Source organism: Sturnus vulgaris, chromosome 6, assembly GCF_052056855.1.
Source record: "Sturnus vulgaris isolate bStuVul1 chromosome 6, bStuVul1.hap1, whole genome shotgun sequence".
In the NCBI taxonomy this organism is placed as follows: domain Eukaryota; kingdom Metazoa; phylum Chordata; class Aves; order Passeriformes; family Sturnidae; genus Sturnus; species Sturnus vulgaris.
Genome location: NC_142248.1, coordinates 21,320,968 through 21,343,346, shown reverse-complemented (window position 1 = coordinate 21,343,346; position 22,379 = coordinate 21,320,968). Strand labels below are relative to the sequence as shown.

The 22,379-nt window shown below is 37.4% G+C and overlaps 1 protein-coding gene across 1 annotated transcript in view; it reads right to left on the bottom strand.

Moving 5' to 3' along the window:
- Positions 1-19,546, bottom strand: part of SCFD1 (sec1 family domain containing 1) — a 46,021-nt gene extending 26,475 nt beyond the window's left edge. The window contains exons 1-14 of the mRNA XM_014891418.2: positions 19,465-19,546; positions 14,502-14,572; positions 13,702-13,790; positions 12,632-12,722; positions 11,755-11,877; positions 10,588-10,675; positions 10,108-10,197; positions 8,875-8,930; positions 7,795-7,880; positions 5,905-6,004; positions 2,624-2,763; positions 1,518-1,608; positions 1,098-1,171; positions 510-591 (exon numbers count right to left, since the gene is read on the bottom strand). Of these exons, the coding sequence (XP_014746904.1) occupies positions 510-591; positions 1,098-1,171; positions 1,518-1,608; positions 2,624-2,763; positions 5,905-6,004; positions 7,795-7,880; positions 8,875-8,930; positions 10,108-10,197; positions 10,588-10,675; positions 11,755-11,877; positions 12,632-12,722; positions 13,702-13,790; positions 14,502-14,572; positions 19,465-19,495 (1,212 nt within the window). The 5' untranslated portion in view covers positions 19,496-19,546. The remainder of the gene's footprint in view (positions 1-509; positions 592-1,097; positions 1,172-1,517; positions 1,609-2,623; positions 2,764-5,904; positions 6,005-7,794; positions 7,881-8,874; positions 8,931-10,107; positions 10,198-10,587; positions 10,676-11,754; positions 11,878-12,631; positions 12,723-13,701; positions 13,791-14,501; positions 14,573-19,464) is intronic.
- Positions 19,547-22,379: the final 2,833 nt, after the last annotated feature.

Here is a 22,379-nt window from a genome sequence, read left to right as displayed (position 1 = left end):
TTCTTAAATTATGCACAAGACATCTAACACACACCCTGCTGGAAAGATCACTTCAGTGACTTGTATCATTATTGCCACATCTCTGGGTATGAGGTTTGTTGGTGAGCAGTCAACAGTGCCCTTCTGACAAACACATACAGAACAGAAGATTGCTTAGAATGAAATCATAAATTGCTATGACACATCTCGAAAATAAATGAAACACTTGCATCATAACCTTATTTTTTGAAAGACTTCAACCCACACTAACAGTTGTGGCCACCATTAAAAAAAATGAGAATATACTAGTAAATTCTGATAAGAAAAAAAACTGGTGTTCCTTGCTTTCCAGGCAGAGGCATTCAAAATTCATTCCCTCTCACCCTTCAACAGTAAGTAATGCTACACAGTGAATTCTGAAGAAGTAGCACCATTGAGAAGGCTCACTTTCTAATCTTCATTGCCTCAAATATATTCCTTCAGTTAAGGAGTACTACTGACAGAAAACTCATGTTAGAGAACAATTGTACCTTTATGTGCTCCAAAACGGCTGTTGCAACATTTGTATGAAGATCAATGAGCCTCTTCTTTTCTAGAAGTTCTGGAAGAGAGCTGAAGAGATTAAATACAAACTAACCTGCTGATTTCCAGTGTTAGTTGAATTGTATACTGTATACATTAGGTACTAAAACATTTATAGAATTATAGAACAGTCTGGGTTGGAAAGGACCTTTAAAGTCTACTAAAATCTAAAATGTAATGATTCTGATAACCATACCTGAAGAAGAGGATTTCACTAATTTTTTTTAATGAAAGAATGCAGAGATTGGGGATTTTGGTGGAATAGTGCAAGCAAATCTATGATGCACTTAGATTACTTGTCTTTGCTGAGGAAACACTCCAAAGTCAAACACATTATGGAAGTTGCTTAATGCAAGCACTGGTTTAGGATACTGCATTTAACTTTATCAGCATTATAAAGCATTTAAACAATATTATAGAGCTGAACAGCTAACATTTAAAGATATTTATTTCAAAGAATATTGAAACTACAGTAACAGAAAAAATTAGAAATGGTTCACAGATAATTAAACAATAGTGCATTATTTACTACTTACCTGACAGCTGAAGTTAGCTTAGCTGTATTATCTGAAAGCATACTTATTGCTCCTTCATCCTCCCCTTCAATGCCCTGGGTTTTAAGGAAGGGATTGAAAAGAGGAATAAAATATGTCATAATAAATACAATATCACACATGCATATAAATTCAGTACATTTAGAATCTATTCTCGTGTAATGCTATTAATGTCTGGATTGTATTTTTCAGTTAGTATAGAAGTTATTTTATTGCAACACCAATGAACAAGAAATGGAAACTTCTCGTGAAATACGGTATTTCTAGTCCTACTTTTAAGATTGTATCATGCCTAAAATTCAGCATGCACTGAAACTTTTTGTCTGGGATGACAGAGTGGGCTAGGCATCTCTACAAGCCCTATATGCTTTAAATAAAACACACACTGGTTACAAAACTTACCATGATACTTTTGAGTCTTTTGACTTCATCTTCTTGGGCTCTGTAAGATTCTAGTTCTTGCTGAACAGACTCAGCCACCTCTGGAAAAGGACTAATGCAATAGTCTGCATTAAGCTCAGCTAAATCAACGAACTGAAATACTAGAACCAGACAATAAAACCTTTTTGGAAATAACAATACACAAATCATGCCGCAGAATCAAATCGCTGAAAATGGTATCTTACTGTTGGTTTACTTAAACTTTCTAAGATACATTCACTGCTTTCAATAATTTTATGTAATTTTGGTAAGAACAATTTTGAGCTCTCTAACAAAGAACTGACAGACAAATATCATGGACAATGAATACTGGCAATGATCATTCCTTAGGTGGGGGGTTGACCCTGGTTGGATGCCAGGTGCTCACCAAGTGACTCTATCACTCCTCTCCTCAGCAAGACTAGGTGGGGAGAAAGCAAGGTAGAAAAACCCCCAGAGTCATGGGTCAAGATACAGGTGGTTGAAAAAAGGAAAGCTTATGTGTGAAAGCAAAGGAAAATGACAGGTTTTGTTCTCTGCTTCCCACCAGCAGAGGATGTCTGGCCATTTCCCTGGAAGCAAGACCAGTAGGCAGAGCAGTTGCTCCAGAAGAAAAAAACATGCAAAAAAACCCTATAGAATGCTGCACCCTTCTCCTCCTTTCTCTTAGATTTTATTGCTAAACAGTGGCACAGAACAGAATGGAATGGTACACAGCATCTCTTTGGTCAGTTTGAGTGAGCTGCCCTGGCTATTCCCCCTCCCAAGTTCTTGCCCACCCTCGGCCTGCTGGTGAGAGGGAACGTTGGAGAGACAGTGCTGATGCTGAGGGAGCACTGCTCACCAGGAGCCAAAACATTATCAAAGAATTATCAACACTTTTCTAGCTACCAATGCAAAGCACAGCACTGTGAGGACTGCTGTGGGGAAATGAACTTCATCTCAGCCAGACCCAACACACGTTAAAAAAGAAGCCCCCAAGCTAGAAAATATTTTCAAATAAGCTTAAAACAGAACTACCATATATGAAGAGTACAGAGAATTTATATTGACTATATTAATACAAACTGTATACCTTTACAGCTTACCTGCCCTTATGCTTCTGCCAGAATTTATCAGATGTACTTAAATCATAGGACTTCTTATTTTTTTTCTTAGGTCTAGCACCTGCTGGAGTACTTTCTGTTCCTGCTGATTCTTCCAAATTAACTCTGTTCAAATGGAAATCCTAAAATAAAGACGAATCTTATGTAAATATTTGACAGTTTGTTTATTCAGTCTTTTACAGTCAACAAAATATCTTCTACAATATTTTCTATAAAATATTAACAGAGCTATTTATTAGAACTTCATAAGTAGTCAGGAAACAATTTATTAGTTAACAAGATAGTAACAACAGCAATATAAGGACTCCAAAATTACTCACAGTTACTGAACTGTGATCAGTTCAATACTAAACAAGGCAACAAATGTTAAGCAAAGACATTTGATTATCTCATATGCAAGAACTCTTCTGACATGTAACTTTGAACACTGTTTTCTGCATAGAAAATAAGTTATTTAGCAAAGACTGTGCTCTAACAACTCTCCAAAACTTTACAGTAGGAAAGTTTCTATGTTGCAGACAAAAAGTGTTTCTATGTCTGTTCACTTACTACATAACTACATAACTACAACACATGTGTCAAAGCTGTAAAGAAGTTGATGACATCAGCAACAGGATTATTCACTGTCAGGACTATTTAGCCACACCTTCACAGCTCTTTCCCTAATTTTTTGAGCACTAGTAAAACAGTGAATACACGATCAAGCAAAACTTTGCAACAAAGACGCTATTTTTCCATATAGTTTTTCTTCTTCCACACATGCATGAACATAGGAACTACACTGCCCTGCTAGAGGACACAATTATGCTTACATCACCACACTGCTCTCTGTGGGTCTTCTAGCTCTTTCCCCCACTGCAAAGACTGCCCTGTATTTTCTGCAGCTTACCTATTCTCTCTGGTTTTCAACAAAGAGTATTAACAAGTATTCCACTTGCTGACTTTGTCCTAGCTCTTTTCAAGAACATTTAAAACTTCAAAGGTGCTTTTTGCCTGACAAATAATGAGAGTGAAATCTTCCACTACACAGAAACTGTAATGAACCTTTTAAAATAGATATTTTTTCCAGAAATAAAACATCACTTTATTTCATTAAAGTATACAGAAACAGATCACTGTTAGAGGAACTGTCAAATAAAGTTTTAAAATGTTTCTAGTAATCCCTTGGCAGGGACTTAAATACTACAAATGATCCATGCCAGAACAGAAACATAACCAAGTAGCTACTCAAAGGAAACACATCAAACAAACCTCATCTTACAAGAGGTGTTTAATGTTTCAGGAAAAAAATAGTATTTTTCAAGTACACATATTTGATAAAAACTTGAAGAGAAAAGAATTAACTTGATTGTAAATTTAGCTGTATTTTTAAATGGAGATCTGTGTTTTGGATCATTTTAACTAACCAGTGACCTGTGTTTTCAAGTTAGTTTTGGCAATTACAAGTTTTCCTAAAATAAGACTTACTGATTAGTGCTCTCCCTTTCAACTCCCCATTTTGTCCTTAGAAGGCTTTCTAACCATGCCTCCCATTTTTCTGTATCCACTGATGAAAAGTATTTCATTCATAAATAGGAATCTCTTAATGTAAGCATGTTTATGTGTAGAAACAGCATGGTTATAATCTCAACAGATGCAGCACTCTGTGCCTGGGTAGCCCAACACTGCACAGCATTCCTAGGCTATTGTAACTGAGACCCTAAACAAAACCCAATTTGTTTGAAAGTACAGTTTACATAATCAACACCTTGGTAACAGTTTTATGGTTACAATTTACGGCCTCTTAAAAGACTACTGCAGTTATTTCATGAAATATTATGCTCAGTATGTGAAGAGTTTGGCAGCCTTTCTTTTAAGGTGAATAACTTGACTAGTTTTGAAATTAAACTTTTGCCCTTGTCATGGAACCACAGACCACTTGGTTAACAATTCCTAATCCTGTGCACTTTAAAGATGCAACATTTAACAAGTTGGCTCAGAGAAGCTACAGAAACCTGATGCAGTAGAGATCCAATGATCTTTGAGAAAATCTTGTAGTGTTATTCCAACACTCCACCATATTTGTAGCCCTAGTTGTCCTCAGCTTCCACTACATCTTTGATCACTCTGCATCTTGATGAACTGAAGTCCTATCCCAACTCATGCCTGAGGCCACCCAACACGACTTTAAAAAGAAACCTGCAGAAATTCACTACTTCTACCTGCAAGTCTCTAGCCAGTTCAACACTTACTGGAGAAAACTTGGTGCAAACTGTGTGTCTTTCAGAGACACCTTTCCTAAAGCAACTAGGACAAAAGTTGTTATTTGCAGAAGGCACCCTTAAGTTTAAGAGGAAAGAACTTGTGATAATGAATTAAATACATAAAATGAAATTTGCAAGGGCCCTAAAGCATTCCATTAGGGCTGAAATATTTTAATTGTAGCAATACAAGTTTCTGGACACTATGTATGACTACACAGTTCACCATCAACTTTGTGTATCAACACATACATGCATGTGCATATTTCATGTATGCCTCTAACAGTCTCAATAATAAATCGAAAATAATTCTCAAAGGTAGATATTGAAATGATTTTCACAAATAACTCTCAGCACATAAAAAGCCTCCAGATACTAATTACGCTTACTTTTTTTTTTCTTCTTTATTATTTACTCCACACCAATATGCAAAATGAACAAATTGGAGGTAAACAGAATGAGCTATCATTCCAGTACATTTCTACTATTGGTTTTATAAAATAAACTCGAGGAAATAAAGGCAGCTTAAAGTTATCTAAATTTAAAAAAAAAAAAATTAAAAACATCTGTTTTAGATTTCTTACAGTAGGACCGTATACCACTCTGCACTGAACACCTACACCACCTTGTGGAGAAAAACAGGAAAAAGTATTTTTAGAAGTTCAAACTAAAACCAAAACTGGTTTAATAACATATTAAAAGCATTTACTTTTCTAAACTGAATTGCACTTAATGGAGTTTGGATATTACTTAACATATAGATCATGAGCTACTGAAGAAAAAGCCAGGATTGCTGAATTAGAGATCTTTTGATGATACCAAGATTTCAACTTTTTAAATACTTTAGAAATTATTGCTAAATAAACCTTCTAGAGAAAATATTCCAAGTTGTTGTTTACTAAAACAACTTTCAAATAAAACAGACAAAACAGATTTTGGATTAAGAGAGAATCTGGTAATACGTTTTAACAACAAACTGAGTGAAAAAATAAGTTTTGGTAACAAAATCAGATTTATCCTTACCAGAACATCATGCACTAAAGCCTGGTATGTCCAAGTATGATGTAGAGGAGTTGCTAAATCTATGTTTCTGTCAACAAGGACTAATAAGGGCCTTTGGAAGCTGAAAAGATGACACTGTGTTAGTACTTCTTTAAACATGGTTAAAGCAGCCCAGTAACATCCTGAGTGATATCAGCCACCTTCTAGATCATATTTCAAGATAAAAGCAAAACTGTCTACTGCTGAGCTCCTCCAGCCTTCCTGAAAGTAATTGAGGCTGATCACTATGACAAATTCTATGCATAAAATCTTAATACTGATAAAAATATTATTTTATTTTGTACTAAGTGAAATTACCAATATATAAAATTGAGCAGAAGTCGAAACACTGAACAGCAACTAACTTTTTAGATATTAACTAATACATCTTTGTGTGGATACACATCTGAGTTCCAAAAAACTGTTTCAGTTTTTATTTATATTTCAGTTTACATTCAGTTTATATTTATTTTATTTATATTCAGTTTTATTAAGGTAGTATTTGACCTTAATCCCCATTACGATCCTCAAATAAAAAATCTCACTTCCAATGGTTTCTAATTTCATTGTACTTTTTGCTTGTACATAAATTCCATACAAAAATAAATTATGAACTTCTGAGATGCACTGTGGTAATTCCATCAATACTCAATTTTGTGGTAAAAAATGCATTCATGTCTTGGGCTATGGCTACATGAAAAATTTATAGTGAAGATAGGAAGACTATGAGCTGACAGAACATTATAACAACCATTTTTCTTAAGCACATTATCCCTTACGAACATGCAGGTAAGTGCATTTGAACAGAGTAAAAGGATTTAAATTCCATGCTCTGGATTTCCTTGCAGTAGGTATATTCACTTAAATATAAAACCTCAAGAGCCTTAGTTACCTGATTCTGAAAAAACAAACTAAGTATCTGAAGCCATTCAACTAGTCAATGTTTCCTATGTTTCCTTTACCTTGCATTTTAATTCTGAGGGCTACAATGCTACACTATCAGGAAAACAAGCCACGCCTCTGGAGGAAAAGCAATGCTTACAATTCAGTTCCCATGAAAATGAAGAAACTGGTATTTCACAACTATACTCTCTCCTTTCAATCTCATTCTTTTTGCCAACTTTGATGATTTTGTGCCTTTTATCCAAGCTCCGATTTTGAGGTAAAAGTATGATGACTGTTTTATACCCAGTTAGCAGATTATAAGTTTCCTTCACCTACAGTCTTACTAGTACATGTCCTCCTTTTCATGTATGGTATGAACTCTCATAGCACACCTTCCTAAGGCAGACTGTGGAGAATTCAGCTATCTGGGGGGAGCAGTATACAGGGATGCTACTGAGAACGCATTATCAGCAGCCACAAAGGATTCAAACGGTCATGACTTAACAGATCTTAATTATCCAGGTGGTAGTCCTCAATCATTGTCCTCTGGTCAAGGCAGGGATCATGTGGGAAACACTTGCTTTTGATGTAACTGAACTGGTAACAGTGTTCACAAGCAAGAAAATGGGTCTTTCTTTCTTTTAAAGGACTAAGAGTTGCTCAGACCTATGTTCAGACATCCAACTGCATTTCACAGCCCTGTAAACAGAGTGTATTTGTAGAAGTCCAGCTCTTGCTGGTCTTAGAGGCTGAACAAAATTAACTGGTTCATGACACAATTTCTGACTTACTGCCCTAGAACCATACACTTAGTAGTTATAAAAGTTTTTAAAATTAGTTATGCTGTGGGATTGGAATACTCTCTTGAAAGTATGTAAATTCTTTTAATGTAGAATTTGAACGAAATTCTTGTAAATACAGTTTTCACTACAGTGGTGACTTACCTAGATAACTGAAATATGAAAAATAAAATTACTAATACAATACCTGAACTGGCCAGCTCCAAGTGTGTCACCTGTAAAAAGACTGTTTCTGGCATCTCTTAGATTCTCTCTGAGCTTCTTATCCAATTTCTGAGGAGGGGAAAAACAACATCACTTTTAACAAACCAACCTAATGTCTTTTACACAATCAACATTAAAAGATTCATTATGCTGTTTTTGTAGTTTATAAATGTCTTAAATGCAGGAAGACTAGGTCCAGTGCATACGAGAAAGAAAGAAATCTTACATGTATTTTGTCCCTCCAGCATTTATATCTATGTCCAGGACTACACTGGAGATGTTTCCTTTATGTCTACTAATCTCCTCCCAGACAATTAGCATCCTTTCCTTAAACATGCAAGTAGAAAATACCACTAGGAAGCATCAAGAGGGAACCACAGCAGCAGCAGCAAATTGGGCTGTCAGACACTGCCACACAACTGTTTCACTGAAGTGAGATTATCCTCAATATGAGTGCATGCACACTGCATGCTTAGGTTTAATCAGTATTACTATTTCACTGACAAAGAAGATGCAAAGAAGACAGAAGAAATGAACCATTGTGACTCCTTAGGAAGATAGTTCTGTAAAGATTGTTAGTTATGATTTAGTTTGGTCATTCCATCCCTACTTGATGATGAAGTTCAATGTCAGTTTAATTTGCTATACTAAAAATGTCTTGTACTTACAGGGTTTCCCAGCAAGATAGATAAAAATTTTGTACTGATACACACAGAGGAACACAGGCCCAACAGCCACTTTTTAAACTGTGTAGATGCAGCTTAATTACATTGCCCGTTAGAAAAACCTTAGATAAACTCTAAAAATCTAGATAAACTCTAGAATAGGAATAATTATTTATGGTTAAGTTTCTCATTATCTGATTCCCTAACATTACAGTTGCTACAGAAGTTCTGTGGAACTGAGATCAGAAAGGAAAATGGATGCATCTCTTTTCCAGTTGTACTTCCTTCATAAGAAAAGGATACAATAACACTAGGTCTCTGCCTAGTACTGAGAAAAGTGAAAGTGATGTTTGGAAAGTTGTAAAGCAATGATAGATGTTTGGAAAAACAGTTCTTACCACTGCCACCATTTCAGCTGCAGTTCCTCTTGAGCATCTGATTATAGGTATTGCACCTATTAAAAGATACATTGACTTCTACGAGCATTGTAATTTTCAGATGCTATATTACATTACCTCTCATAAACAACTTTTACTAACATTCTGAGATTAAATACAAACTTACATTAAAATTTTTTCTTGCAGTCTTTATCTATGAAACAAAATATACTATATAGAAATATTAAATAAAGTTTCACAGAAGTAAGTGGAATACTCCATACAATAATTTATGAGAAATAGAATGCACACTAGAAAGAAAGCTAATGTACTGTTGGAGGGGACAAACTATCTTGTACAGATGCATTAGAAGTTATTTTCAAAAGGTCAGATGTCACTTGAACACAATAATAAGTATTATTACCACTACAATATATCTGTTACAACTCACTGCTATGTCCAGGACTATGTATCTATGATAATGCTATTTTCAAAAGCACATTTTCCATTGGCTTTCAGGTTTCAAAATACTTAGCTACTGTTTCTCACTCACCTATACAAATACGAAAATTCCAAACCCAGAGATTTTAAGTGACTGAGGAAAATACATTAATTTGTATCACACTAACACTTCAAAGAACTGAATAGGTCCAAGGGAATCTCTCTTGAACAGACTACCCCACAGCAATCCCCAGCTCCACTTGTAGGAAAGCTATCTCAGATGGACCAATTACAGTTACAACTTAAGTTAAATGTCATCACTGTGAAAAATGTATCAGCTAATCATGAAGGAAACTCACAATAAAATAAGTAAACTTAATATATCTTCCTATTCTTCTAGGAAGTTACCAGTTTCAGTTAGATCTTTGCAGGGTTTGTGCAAGGAGATTTTTCTTCTAATTCTGTGGTGCTTAGGGGGTTGGTTTTTTTTTGAGAATGACAAATTCAAACTCAAAGCACTGTTATCTTCATTGCAAACTAGGATTTTGTTAAAACAGTGAATCCAAAGCTTTGCATTTCAGTATTCTTCTCCCATTGATACTGAAGACTAAGATTCAAGTCCCATGAAGGACAGCCTTTATTGTACTTTGCAGTGATATAAAGCAATAATTTGAGCAAGATCATTATCCCACCCTATGAATTATTGAGATTTTGGTCACAGATCTAATTCTGCTTTTAATTTTCTATATGAAATCACTAGACTTCTATTTATCTCACTGAATATGGAAAATATGCTAGAATTTGGAAACTTACCAAGTGTGACAAAAAAACAGAAGAGGCTATCAACAATAGTGTCCATTATAGTTTCCATTTCTGTGTCTGTTATATCTGGTCGGTTAATGGCTAAAATAATGTGGAAAAAATAAATAAGTTTATGCCACTTTAATAGTGAGAGAGCAATCCTCTTCTTATCCAATGGCTGTTAGTAGTAAACAGCTTTTGTTGCAGAACAGATTACATCCTGAAATGCCCCTCTTAGCACACCTGTTTGTTTCCACACCCTTTTTTTTCTGAGAAAAAAAATGGGCAGAACTTAATTATTGCTTACTGTATAAGGTCAAACACTACATAATAATTTCCAAATCTCTCTCACTGCATATGTATCTTTTGGATTGTGTTAGTATTGCATTAACAAAAACCTACTAAGAAACATGTTATACAAGAGAAATGGCCATCCACTTGGCAAAGTAAATTTCAACTTTCCTGTATAATTTTTATATAAATTCTACTTACCACGATATGAAACAAGTTCTTTGTTTTGGTTACACAATACAAACATATCATCTTCTAAAGTAATAAAATTAAGATATTGATCAAACACCTAGAAAGTAAGGCATAATGGTTAGAATAGTCCAGTGAAGCATTAAAAAAAACCTATATGTGGTTTACTGCTACATTTTACAGAAGTACGTATTAAAAAAACAAATGCAAGATATAATTTATGAATTAAAAAGCCTGCCTAAGTGTTGACTGAGTAACACAAAATCTTATAGCACTGCAAAGTGCCGGAACTGTCCAATTTCAACTGTGGACAAAATTTTACTGTCCAATTTCAACTGTGGACAAAATTTTAGCAGCCAAGTATCACTGAAAAAGCACATGTAGAAGCTATTTCAGTATTACAGGTTCACTTTTTATAAATATGAAGGACTACAACATAATCAGCACTGAGCTCTCAGGCAGAGAGAAGAAAGAGAACAATATCTGAACAATAAAACATTATAGCTCATGAATTGTAACTTTTCTGTAATACACCTGTACATTTGGGAAAAAAGTTAAACTTCTATATAGCATAAACTATTAATGAGACATCACAACTGAAAAACAGATTTAAGAAAGTTAGTTTACAGTGCTACACCAATTTCCTGCTGCTGAGGACCTAAGGCTTAAACAATACTAGTAGTGTTCATTTTATTTCACAATGGGTTCTTTCATTCATGCCTGTAGTACTAATTGGAATGAAAAAAAGTGAATTTATTTAAGTATTTTACTTAATAATTTACAGGTTTTGGTACAGCCATTCAACAAAAATAAAAGTAAATCCTTAACACATGCTTTTAAATCATAAAGATATAGGAGAGTACTCAGTAGAAGTGTGTACATACGGAATATTTCAAATGAGAACTGCACTGCTCTTTTTGTGCATTTTGGAGATAATACTGAAATACATATGCACTGAAGCACTCATTCAGCTGATGTGATCAGGAATCCTCTGAAACCACTTTATTTCCCCTCTTATCGTTTAGCCAAAAGTCTTGCAGCACTTGGATTTTTGAAAGCTGAAGTATGGTACTAAGTTGGGATGACTGTAAGTTCTGTTTTTTCCTCAGTATGCCTGAAAATCAGAATGCAGTGACACCTTTAATGGTGCTAATATTAGGGACTGAGGGACTTTCTTACCTTAGCCACTTGAGTTACTGCATTAGCACCTATAGCAGCATTTGCAATATCTTCCAGTTTACTTCTTGAAATGGCAGAAATAAAGTTTAAATAATAAGACTCATAAAGCTGGTTTCGAAGATCCTAAAAGAAAGAAAAATTTTCCTGAGTAACTACTAATACATTCCTGACTAATTAAAATAAGAAATCCTACTTTTACTACGTGATGTTAGAGTTATCCACAGTCAAACTAAACCTTCAGAAATGCTTAGCTGTCTGTTCACACAGCTCTGCATACAGTGTTTTGATTACATATCAGATATAAACAATCTAACACAGAACTGCAGAAAACCATGAAATTACATTTAAGCTAAAAGGCAGCAATTATTATTCCAAACCTTACTGCTGACCAAAAATACCCTTTGCTCTTCTCCTTACTTTGGCAAAGATGTCAACCTTCCACCCATCTCCTTCCCAGGAATGTGAAAAATTGAGGTTAGCCTAATCCAGCCTTCCCACTCAAAGCAGTATCAAATGGTGCAGGGGGCTCAGAATTGTGTCCAGTCAGGTTTTGAACCTCTCCAAGGATGGAGACTCCACAAACTCTCCAGGTAATCTGCTCCACTGTTCAGCCACTCATTAAAATAGATTTTTCTAATGTTAAATGGAATACTGGTACCCACTGTCTCCTGTCTTTTCACTCTCCAAATTCTCTCTGACACACAGAAGACATGTTTACCATTCTACTTGACGGGAAATTGGAGTTTTGCATAATAATATTTTGGGTAATATTTTTCTGACAAATATGTGCTAGTTACATGCACATTCTTGTGAGTGCAGGATTACTTCACACACCTTGTTGTGTGGGCTCTTTTGAAACATTACACATGAAAGTTACCTGGCACATTCTGTCAATATTTTCTTCTGTTGGCATTACAAAGTAAACAGCTGGAACATCTGGAATAGCATCCCGATCTGAATGCAAAAGCCTGACAGGAAGAAAAAAGACATCTCTAATGCGTTTTTTCTCTGAAATGTATAAAATTATAAAAGTAATTCTTTATTTGTACAGACAAATGTAATTTCCAACAATTTCCTTCTATATTTAGCTAGAGTTTTAGCGAGAAAAGAAATCACATATGTGTATTTTGGCTGAACATATTAATAGATGTGTTTAAAGTTTATTCAAAGCTTGAGAAAAGGCTTTACAAATATTCAAAAACAGAATAACCATTTAGAGGAAGCTAAAACACTGCATCCATGAAATTTATATGCAAACTGTTGATATGGTAAAAAACCACTATATTTTATACCATTAAACTTGCCTTTCCTGCTTGAAGACAAGGTGCTTAGATGTTTTTCTCATGTTTCTGCTGATGTGCCAGCAGGTTAAACTGTGTTTCCATTTCCAGCCTTCACTTAGCAAAAGTTAACAAACTTGTAAAAATATAAACGTGTGTTCAAAGTTGCTTCATGACTATTACTACAGCTAAGGAATGACAATGGACTAGGTAAATGTAATCTGGGAAAAAGGAATGAGAAATCTCTTAAAATAATACCTGAAGATTTCATATGCTTGACAGCAAACAAGTAAAATCTGCGTGTAAAAAGATAAGCAAAGAACATACACAGTCCCATGAAACAGTTTGTGCCAATATAATTTTAACATATATGATTGCAAAAAGATTTGTAGAGACAAATTCCAAAATAATACCTACTGGATAATTTTTATTTTTGAACAAAGGCCTCCCGTTTTGAGCAAGGAATCCTACTGAACAGTGTTTGGAACTATCTCTCCACTCCCTGATTCTGCATAATGCCATCTGATTTTAGGAACAAATCAGTGTATGATCTTTATTTTAGCAGTTATTTATTCAATGATTTTTCACTGATTTGTTCTTTGTTTTGGGGAATATTAAATAATGTTCTTTTTAAAAAAAGAATTTCCAATTTTTAAAAAGTACTTACAGATGCAAAGTGATCCCCATATCTCTCAGCTCTTTCACTGACAGTAAAGGTGAGATGATATCTTGGCCAAATCTGTCATAAATGAGAACCTGAAACAGACACACATCATCTTACAAAGTGTTGTAAATGTAGATACTGTAGAATACAGAGAATACAGTGGATACAGGAATTCAAGTTTAGGGAACTACCACCCTAACTTCAAAAATGCTTCAACATCTCAACACCTACCAATTTATAATAAATCATTAATTTGTCATAGACTTCCATTTGTGCTTACAAATAAATAAAGTATAAAAGAAAAACCAAAGAGAAACTCAGTGATAAAGGGGGGAAAAGAATCATCACTTCCATTGCCTGAAAAGTGTCTTGCCAAACAAGAGTTTGCTTTTAGAAATTTATTACTTTATGTGCAGAGCTTTCCTGATTGCATTTGGGAGAAAACTACAGGAAAATCAGAAGAGAAAATAGGAATCAGTGAAAAAACAGAAGAGACAGAATATATGGTTTGTAGTAGCAAAAACTCCTCATGACCTACAAGTTGCATTTGAAAAGTTATAAAGCTAGCCTGAGCTCAGCTTCTTCAAGCTATCAATAGTTTTTCTGTTTGTATGGGATTCCTTCTGACTCCGGTACTTTTTCAGCAGTTCTGATACTCAATTCTGTGTATTTATAATACAGGAAAAGATATTTTGTACAAGTTAATAACAGAAGAAAGATGAACTTGATTCAGTTAAAATCTGCAAATCTGAACTTTTCTGAACATTATAAAATTCTCCCGTTCCAGTTAAAGAAGTTCTTACCTTCCATACTGGTTCTCCTGTGCTGTTTTTAACAGGAGGAACATTGAAGTTCAGCATACGTTTTAAAGCCACTGGAAAATAAAGCCAAAGAATGCTTTACTCTCTTCACACACCAACAACAGTGACTAAAGACTTTAGCAGGATTTTATTATACATTGCATTTGAAAGGAAAACCATCACAAAATATAAATGCAACAAATCACATTTTCCTTATTTGTACGCAGCTTTGACTGACAAATGGCTCATATCTGCTACAATTTATGAGCTCCAGAGGACAGCAAAAGGCAAAGAAGCAAGTTCTAAAACATTAACTCCCCTTAGCTATACAGGCTATATTCTAACATGGTTTGCCTTAAAAATAATTCCACTATATTCTTGAAGGCGCATTCTGTCCAGTGGGAACTAGTTTGCTTTATTCCCTGATCTGCTTTTCCTACCCCACACGAACACCACTGTACACACCAAACAAAAAGTACCTTTATGACTGACCAAAATCAATACAGTTTGAAAGATTTTGAGAACTCATATGAAGAAATTGCTGTTTTAAGGGGTACAAAAATACCCTTAGTTTGCAGCAGGAAAACTCTTTGAAAGAGGAATGAACTTTAATTTAACTTTCCATTCCACATACAAAGTAGACTGTGACACCTACCTCTGATTTATAAATCTATTATGTAATGAATCTTTCCTCATTTAATGTTTAAACAACACAGTATGTGCTGCCTTCCCATCTTTGATTAGCAGCAAAAGACTATTTGTGCTATAGTGCCTATTCTCTTAAAACTCGTAACAAAATCATCACAGAGTTTTGCAAAGAGGAAAAGCTTGCAGAAATTAGAGTGATGGATACCACTTAGCTCATAAATGGAGAGCAGTAGAAACAGGTAACTTCTGGCTCTGGCTGAATGAACATAGTGCAGTTCCTAGGATCTACAGTATCACAAGACATCTCAGGCTGGAGGGGACCTTGGAAGACCTCCAGTCCAACCTCCTGTCTAAGGAGACACAGCTCTGAAGCTAGGCCAGGCTGCTCAGAGCTTTATCCAGTCAGTTCTCCATGGATGGAGGTGCTACAACCACGCTATGCAACCTGTGGCACTGACTGTCTTTGTGCAGTCACAAAACTTCAGGCAGGACAAGCCTTAGTGCTACAGCCTCACCAGAGCCTCTGACCACCTCGGCAGTCCCTGCTGATCCTCCCAGCTTCACTGAGACCCCCTGCAGGTCTTTTTGACAGAGCTGCTCTCCAGTCTGGCAACCCCCCACGCTGTTGCCTGTAGATGCAAGGGGCTCTTCCTTTTCAAGGGCAGGAACGTGTCATTGTTAAACTCCGTAAGATCTCTGCTGGCCATTCCTTTTGCCCATCTAGGGGCCTCCAAACAGCAGCTCTGCCCTCAAGTAGAAGACATTCCTCTAATTTGCTGTCACCTGCACATTTAATCAGAGTACACTCTGACACGGTCTCCAGGAGACTGATAGATATTTTTAACAGGAGAGGTCACAGAATACACTCATGCAGTGCTCCAATTGTTACCAGCCTCTTGGTAATTATGTCTGATTAATTACAAACCCTCTGAGCCTGACCATCCAACCAGTTTTTTCAATGTAGCTAGTTGCTCATCCATCTAGTCTATGACATCCTACCTTGGATATAACATCATGGTGTCAAAAGCTTTGCTGAAGTCAAGGTAAATTAAATACTGTCCTGATGCCTACAAACCCAGTCATTTTGTCACTGAAGGCAATTAGGCCAGTCAAGCATGATTTACCACACATAAATTCATGCATGCCTTTTCCCTCATGTGATGAGAAGTATTTTCCAATAGGATTCACTCAATGATTGACTCCAAAGTGACACTAGGGCCTGGAAGCATTTGTAGGTGAAGACTGAGGCAAAGGCAGCACTGGTTACCTCAGCCCCATCTGCGTCTTCCATCATTAAATGACCAGCTCCATTTAGCAAAGACTCAGCATTTTTTCTTATTTACATTTTTGCTACTAATGTTGCAGCAGAAGCACTTCTCCATTCTCCAGATACATGCTGCACATCTTCCTCCTGTGTACTGCCCTTTCAAGTGACACTACTAGCAGTGAAACACAAATGTGGGAAAATCAAAGCTAGCATTGAATACTGAGTTTTGATGGACTCCAGCCTTCCACTTGCTTCCTACTTTTTTTCTTTTCTTTTTTAAGCACCATGAAGCAGCCCTGAAAGTTGATTACAGGCTGGTCCTGGATTCTTTGGCCCCTCATTGCTGGCAATATCTTCAGCCATATGAGCAATTTTATATAAAGCTGTATGGTTATGTGCTTTGGTACTACTGGAGCTGAAGCAACTGCACTGCAGAGTTTGTCATCTAAAGTAAAACTTGGCATAAGCTCTCTGCTAAGAAAGAATACTATGACTAGTAACGTGCTGTGACAATCATGTCAACATTCAGCAGGTGTCTGAGATCCTTTTTTGTATTCATATTGCCATTTCATTTACATTAATGCTGAAAGTTCTCTGGGGCAAGGATCAGGTTTTTACTGTGCTTGCACAATGATATGCTTTTGTTAAGAAACCAACCCTGGTTATGAACCAGGATAAAGGTCACAACAGATGGTACACATACATGGTAATACCATAACTAAATGATAAGAAACCTTTTTTCTGAGTATATTTCAGTTGTTGAAACTAACTCCTTAGAAAAGACCTCCTTAACAGAAGATAACATGGATTCAGTTGTAAAGGCTGACTGAAATAATCAAGTAACAATTGTTGGTGACATGGACAGTGGGACTGAGTGCACGTAGAGCAAGTTTGCCAATGACATCAAGCTGTGTATGATCACAAAATCACAGAATCATTTAGGTTGGAAAAGACCTCCAGGATCAGTGAGTCCAACTTTTGACTGACCACCACCTTGTCAATCAGACCACAGCACCAAGTGCCATGTCCAGCTGAACACCTCCAGGGATGGTGTCTCTACCACCTCCATGGGCAGCTCATCCCAATGTTTAACCCTTTCCATGAAGAAATCCCACCTCAATAAGCTGGAGGGAAGGGAAACCATCCAGAGGCACCTTAGCAGGCTTGAGAGGTGGGCCTGTGTAAACCTCAGGAAGTTCAGTAAAGCCAAGTGCAAGTCCCTGCAGCTAAGTCAGGGCAATCCCAAACACAAATACAGGTTGGACAGAGAATGGATTTACAGCAACCTTGAGGAGGACTTGGGGGTGCTGGCACATGAGAAGCTTGACATGACCTGGCAATGTGCACTTACAGCCCAGAAAGCCAACTGTACTCTGGGCTGCACCCAAAGCAGCATGGCTAGCAGGTGAGGGAGGGGATTCTGCCCCTCTGTTTTCTTCTGGTGAGATCCCACCTGGAGTACTGTGCCCACATCTGGGCACAACACAAGATGAACTTGAACTTGTTGGATAAAGTCCAGAGGAGGACCACCAAGATGATCAGAGGGCAGGAGGACCTCTCCTATGAGGAGACAGAGTCAGGTTTGTTCAGCCTGGAGAAGAGAAGGCTCCAGGGAGATCTTATAGTGCCTTTCAGTACCTAAATGGAGTTACAAGAATCCTGGAGAGGGACTTTTCACAAGAGCATGTAGTGACAGGACAAGGGGGAGAGGCCTTAAACGGAGAGAGTAGGTTTAGATTAGATATAAGGTAAAAATTCTTCCCTATGAGGCTCTGGAACTGGCTGTACAGAGAGGTTGTGGATAACCCATACCTGGAAGTGATCAAGGCCAGGCTGGATGGGGCTTTAAGCAACCTGATCAAGTGAAAGGTTCCTGCCCATAGCAGGCAGTGAGTTAGATTGAGATGATCTTCAAGGTCCCTTTCAATCCAAACCACTCTATGAACACGGTGAAACAGAGTAGAAAAGAATAAAGCTGTACAAAATACGAGCTCAAAGAAATCAGGCTTTATTAGAATGATAGCAAAGAGAAGATAAGCAAAGGACTTCAGAGGAACATCAAATAGCACTACCAACGATAGATGGCAGAGGTATGAGATTACAAAAAAGTAGCCTGGTACCAGAAAATGAAGCATACTAGTAAAATATTTAAGCTCCATAGAGACTGTGACTGAGATTTTTAGGCAGATGATTCAAAACATTTCATGCTAACTAAATGCATCCAGAATCCTCCATACCACCAAAGATAGTGCAGTTGTCAAGGAGAAAGTGTCGTGATTACAGCTTAACTACTGACTACAACTTTGGCAAGGAAGGGAAGTATAGAACTACGGAGCTGTCATTCCCAGTGCTTCAGCTTTATGTTCAAGGCTTTACGAAGTAGTATCAAGGCAGAGAAGAATCAATTAAGGACTCTCAACAGTGTCTAAGGGACTGAATAACAAACCCTTTACTCACAGAAATCCTCAGGCACATTTAGTTTAGCTGTTATTACCGTATTCTCAATTTCTTGAGGGTCAGTACACGCTCGGATGCCCCTGTATTGTCTTAACATGAACATGACAACAGTAGCTTTATTTTTGCACCATTAAACACTATTTCCTGTCGATCCTTCCCACGGAAGACGGAGAGAGCTCCCACGGCCGCGGGAGAAGGCACCACTCACGGCCCGGGCCCGGCCAAGTCCCGCCCCGAGGGCGCCTTCCACACCTCGGCGGCACCTACGGCCACGTCCCCGGGGCCTGGGGCCCAAGCGGGGCCGGGGTCCCTTTGCAAGAACCGCAGCCGGGGGCTCCGGAGCCCCGCCGCCCCGGGCCCGCCGCCGTAGAGGCGAGGAGAAGGCGGTAGAGGGGCCGCCACCCCGTTGCCGGGAGACCCAAGGCGGGTGAGAGGGCGCGAATCCCCGGCGGAGGCGCGGCGGCGCCCGCGGCCCGCCCCGCGGGGACAGAGGCAGGCGCGGCGGCCGCAGCATGGGGCCGGTCCCGCTCCCCCGCCGGAGCGCCGGGAGGGGCCGGTGCCGCCCGCACGGCGGGACCGCGGGCGGGCGCTCACCTGTCTGCTTCTCCCGGATCCCGGCCGCCATCTTCCCGCGCCGCCGGCCCGGCCGCCCCGCCCCGCCTGCGCAGCCGCTGCGACACGTGGCGGGCCCCGGGCCGGGGGCGGGCCCGGCCGGCTCCGCCGCTGCGGCGAGCCAGGAGCGCCCGGTGACGATTGAAAACACGGGCCTGTGCTTTGCCCCGGCTGCGAACAGCCGGGCACAACAGAGGGACAACAGCGGCCGGCCTCTTGCACCGCTTTTCTATTGAGTAGGTGGTAGGTTATGATCTCGGACTGAAGTTTCAAGAAGAAATAACTGCAAGAGCTTTGATACGACCACCTCCTGACTAAATGAAAGGAGTGATGGTTCAAAACCAGGGGTCTAGCTACAAATGAAGTCGTGTAGCTTTAGTCAGTTAGTTTGCCTTCTTTGCCTGAGGCCCCCTGCTTTCATGGCTTACAGAAATCCTACTCAGGACGAGCCCCTTTGCCCCAGCTCAGCTTTGGACACAACAATATCCGGATAAACATGCCATATACACCTCTGGATAAATCTATGGGCACCCAAATGAACCTACAGACAATAGTGATAACACTTCTAGGGCTAAAGTCCATAAATCAACAAAATAAAAACACAGAAGCTACGTATTTAACCTTTTATTGCACTTTGGACATTTACACCGTATTCCCCACAATTAATGATTATTTCAACACTGATGCTACACCTGTCATGTAAAACATTGCTTGAATATGCAACAGTTCAGGCACTGATCCTGCAGTTCAAGTTAGAGCTAAAAAAATTTACAGAATTACATTTTGTTGCATAACATTCTAAATACCAAAACGTTAAAAAGAACATTGTTCATGTAATACAAATTCAGAGGGTTCTTTACAAACGTTAACAGTTTAAAAATTATTTTCTGTATACATATGATTTGACACTTCAAAAGCTTTTTTGCATTTTAATTTTTTCTTTTGTCTAACTAGACATACGCTTACGTAAGAAACAGTAAAGTTTTAGCTTTAAACATGCTTTACTATATAAAACAGATTCAAGATAAACTTGAAAAGTGTATTTTGTAGGGTTCAAAGTTGTAATTCTTTCTATTTAAATCAGATTTTCGGATACTATTTTCAAAATGCATATACAGAATGTGACTGTGAATTATTAACACTCAAAACCTAGTGTTTTCAAATTCCAGGACTTAATATCTTCATGAAAATAATCAAAACTGCAGCACACAATGGTTTAAACTTTTAGTATAAACAATTTTTTTCTACTTTGGACTATATTTCACTCTTAAATCAGTTAAAAAGGCTAACAGCTTTTTCTGGTAAGAATCCTCTGAATGGGTAAAAATACAAGTCACAGAAATTTCTTATTCCTTGGTTTTTCAAACATAGAGCTAAAATACTTGAGGATTTTTTAAAATATACACACATTGTTAAGGAGACCATTCTAAACCCACTAATACTAATATATTACTGTTTAGTAGAAAATTATCACTCTAGAAAATAAATAGCTTATTTGATGTACTAATTCCAGATGGAAACGAAGGGTTTGATGCAGAAACTGTGGGGTGAAGTTCTTTGGCCAAACACAAAAAGGACTGTAATAAGTTCTTTTGTGGTGCTGACAAATCTTATAAAAGATGCAGCTTCTACAAGAATATATTTAATAAACAACTGATGCATATACAATTATTCTCCCTGTGTTACAGAAATACTGAAAGTAAGCAGCCTCCCTAATTTCCAGGTGTGCCTCAGGTTATGTTTATGAAAAATGAAAATTACCCCACAATATTGCACTTCAGTGATCTGCTACAACAACAAAAAACCTACAGTCCTTATAGCTACATAAACTGCTCTTACAATTTCATGACAAGGGAGGCCATTCTGTGCTTGGAAGTTAGCCTATTCAATGGAATTCTAATGAACAGTTCAAATACATTTATGACTGGTTTGTATAAATAAATGCTGAAAAGGAGGAAATTCCTTTCCAAAGCAGAATTTAGGAATACAATTTGAATACATGAAGTACTATATTGGAGTGTCTAGACAGAGCTGATCAAACCCAAAGAAAAGGAAAAGATGACTTGTCCTGAGGGTGTACATGTCACTACTAGAAAATGGGAACAAATTCTGTGCAAGAAAAACCCTTTCAAGCAATATTACATACTGTAATATGTGATTTTACAAATTCAGTGTTTGGATATAACATTGTATAGCAGATCATTTTAAAGTTAACATTTTTTACACCTGGCATATAGGTTTGCTCTGCCTTTGTATAAAAGCCTTTCAACTGCTGAGTTTAAAAGAAATAATAGGTGTGAACTCTATTTTTGTAATCTCAGGTATGTTTTGAAGCCTTATATTCACATTATTTTATTATTTCTTTCTCCATTTAAGGTTTTAAAATGCAGTTTATTTAATTCCAGGTTCTGAACAATTTCTCTTGCCGCTGCAGGTACCAAAAGTCCTTGTCCTTTAAAATTAATCACACTCTGCTTGCTTTTGTAAAATCTGTACATCTCAGTTGGAAGACTAACATTACAGAACACATTTATCTTTAACTAGCAAAGAAAAACAAATACTGCACTCCTTTTTAAAGTATATCTGCAAGAAACTCGTTGTATTTGAAAAATACAAACATACAATAAGAATCCTTATTATGTAAACAAATTTGTGCCAAACCACTCTTTATAATGGTGATAGAACATTGTGAAGGCTAAGAATACAAAGAATTTATTAGCAGAATGAGAGTCAAAAATTATGCACAGATCAGAAACACAGAGTATTATAGGAGAAAAAACAATGAGAAAACACTTAGTATATAAACAAGTAAAATTACATTCTCCAAGAGATCATATATTTATTTTAAAGGAGACTTGAATATGCTTTCGCCCAACAAGCAAAAACCACTGCTAATC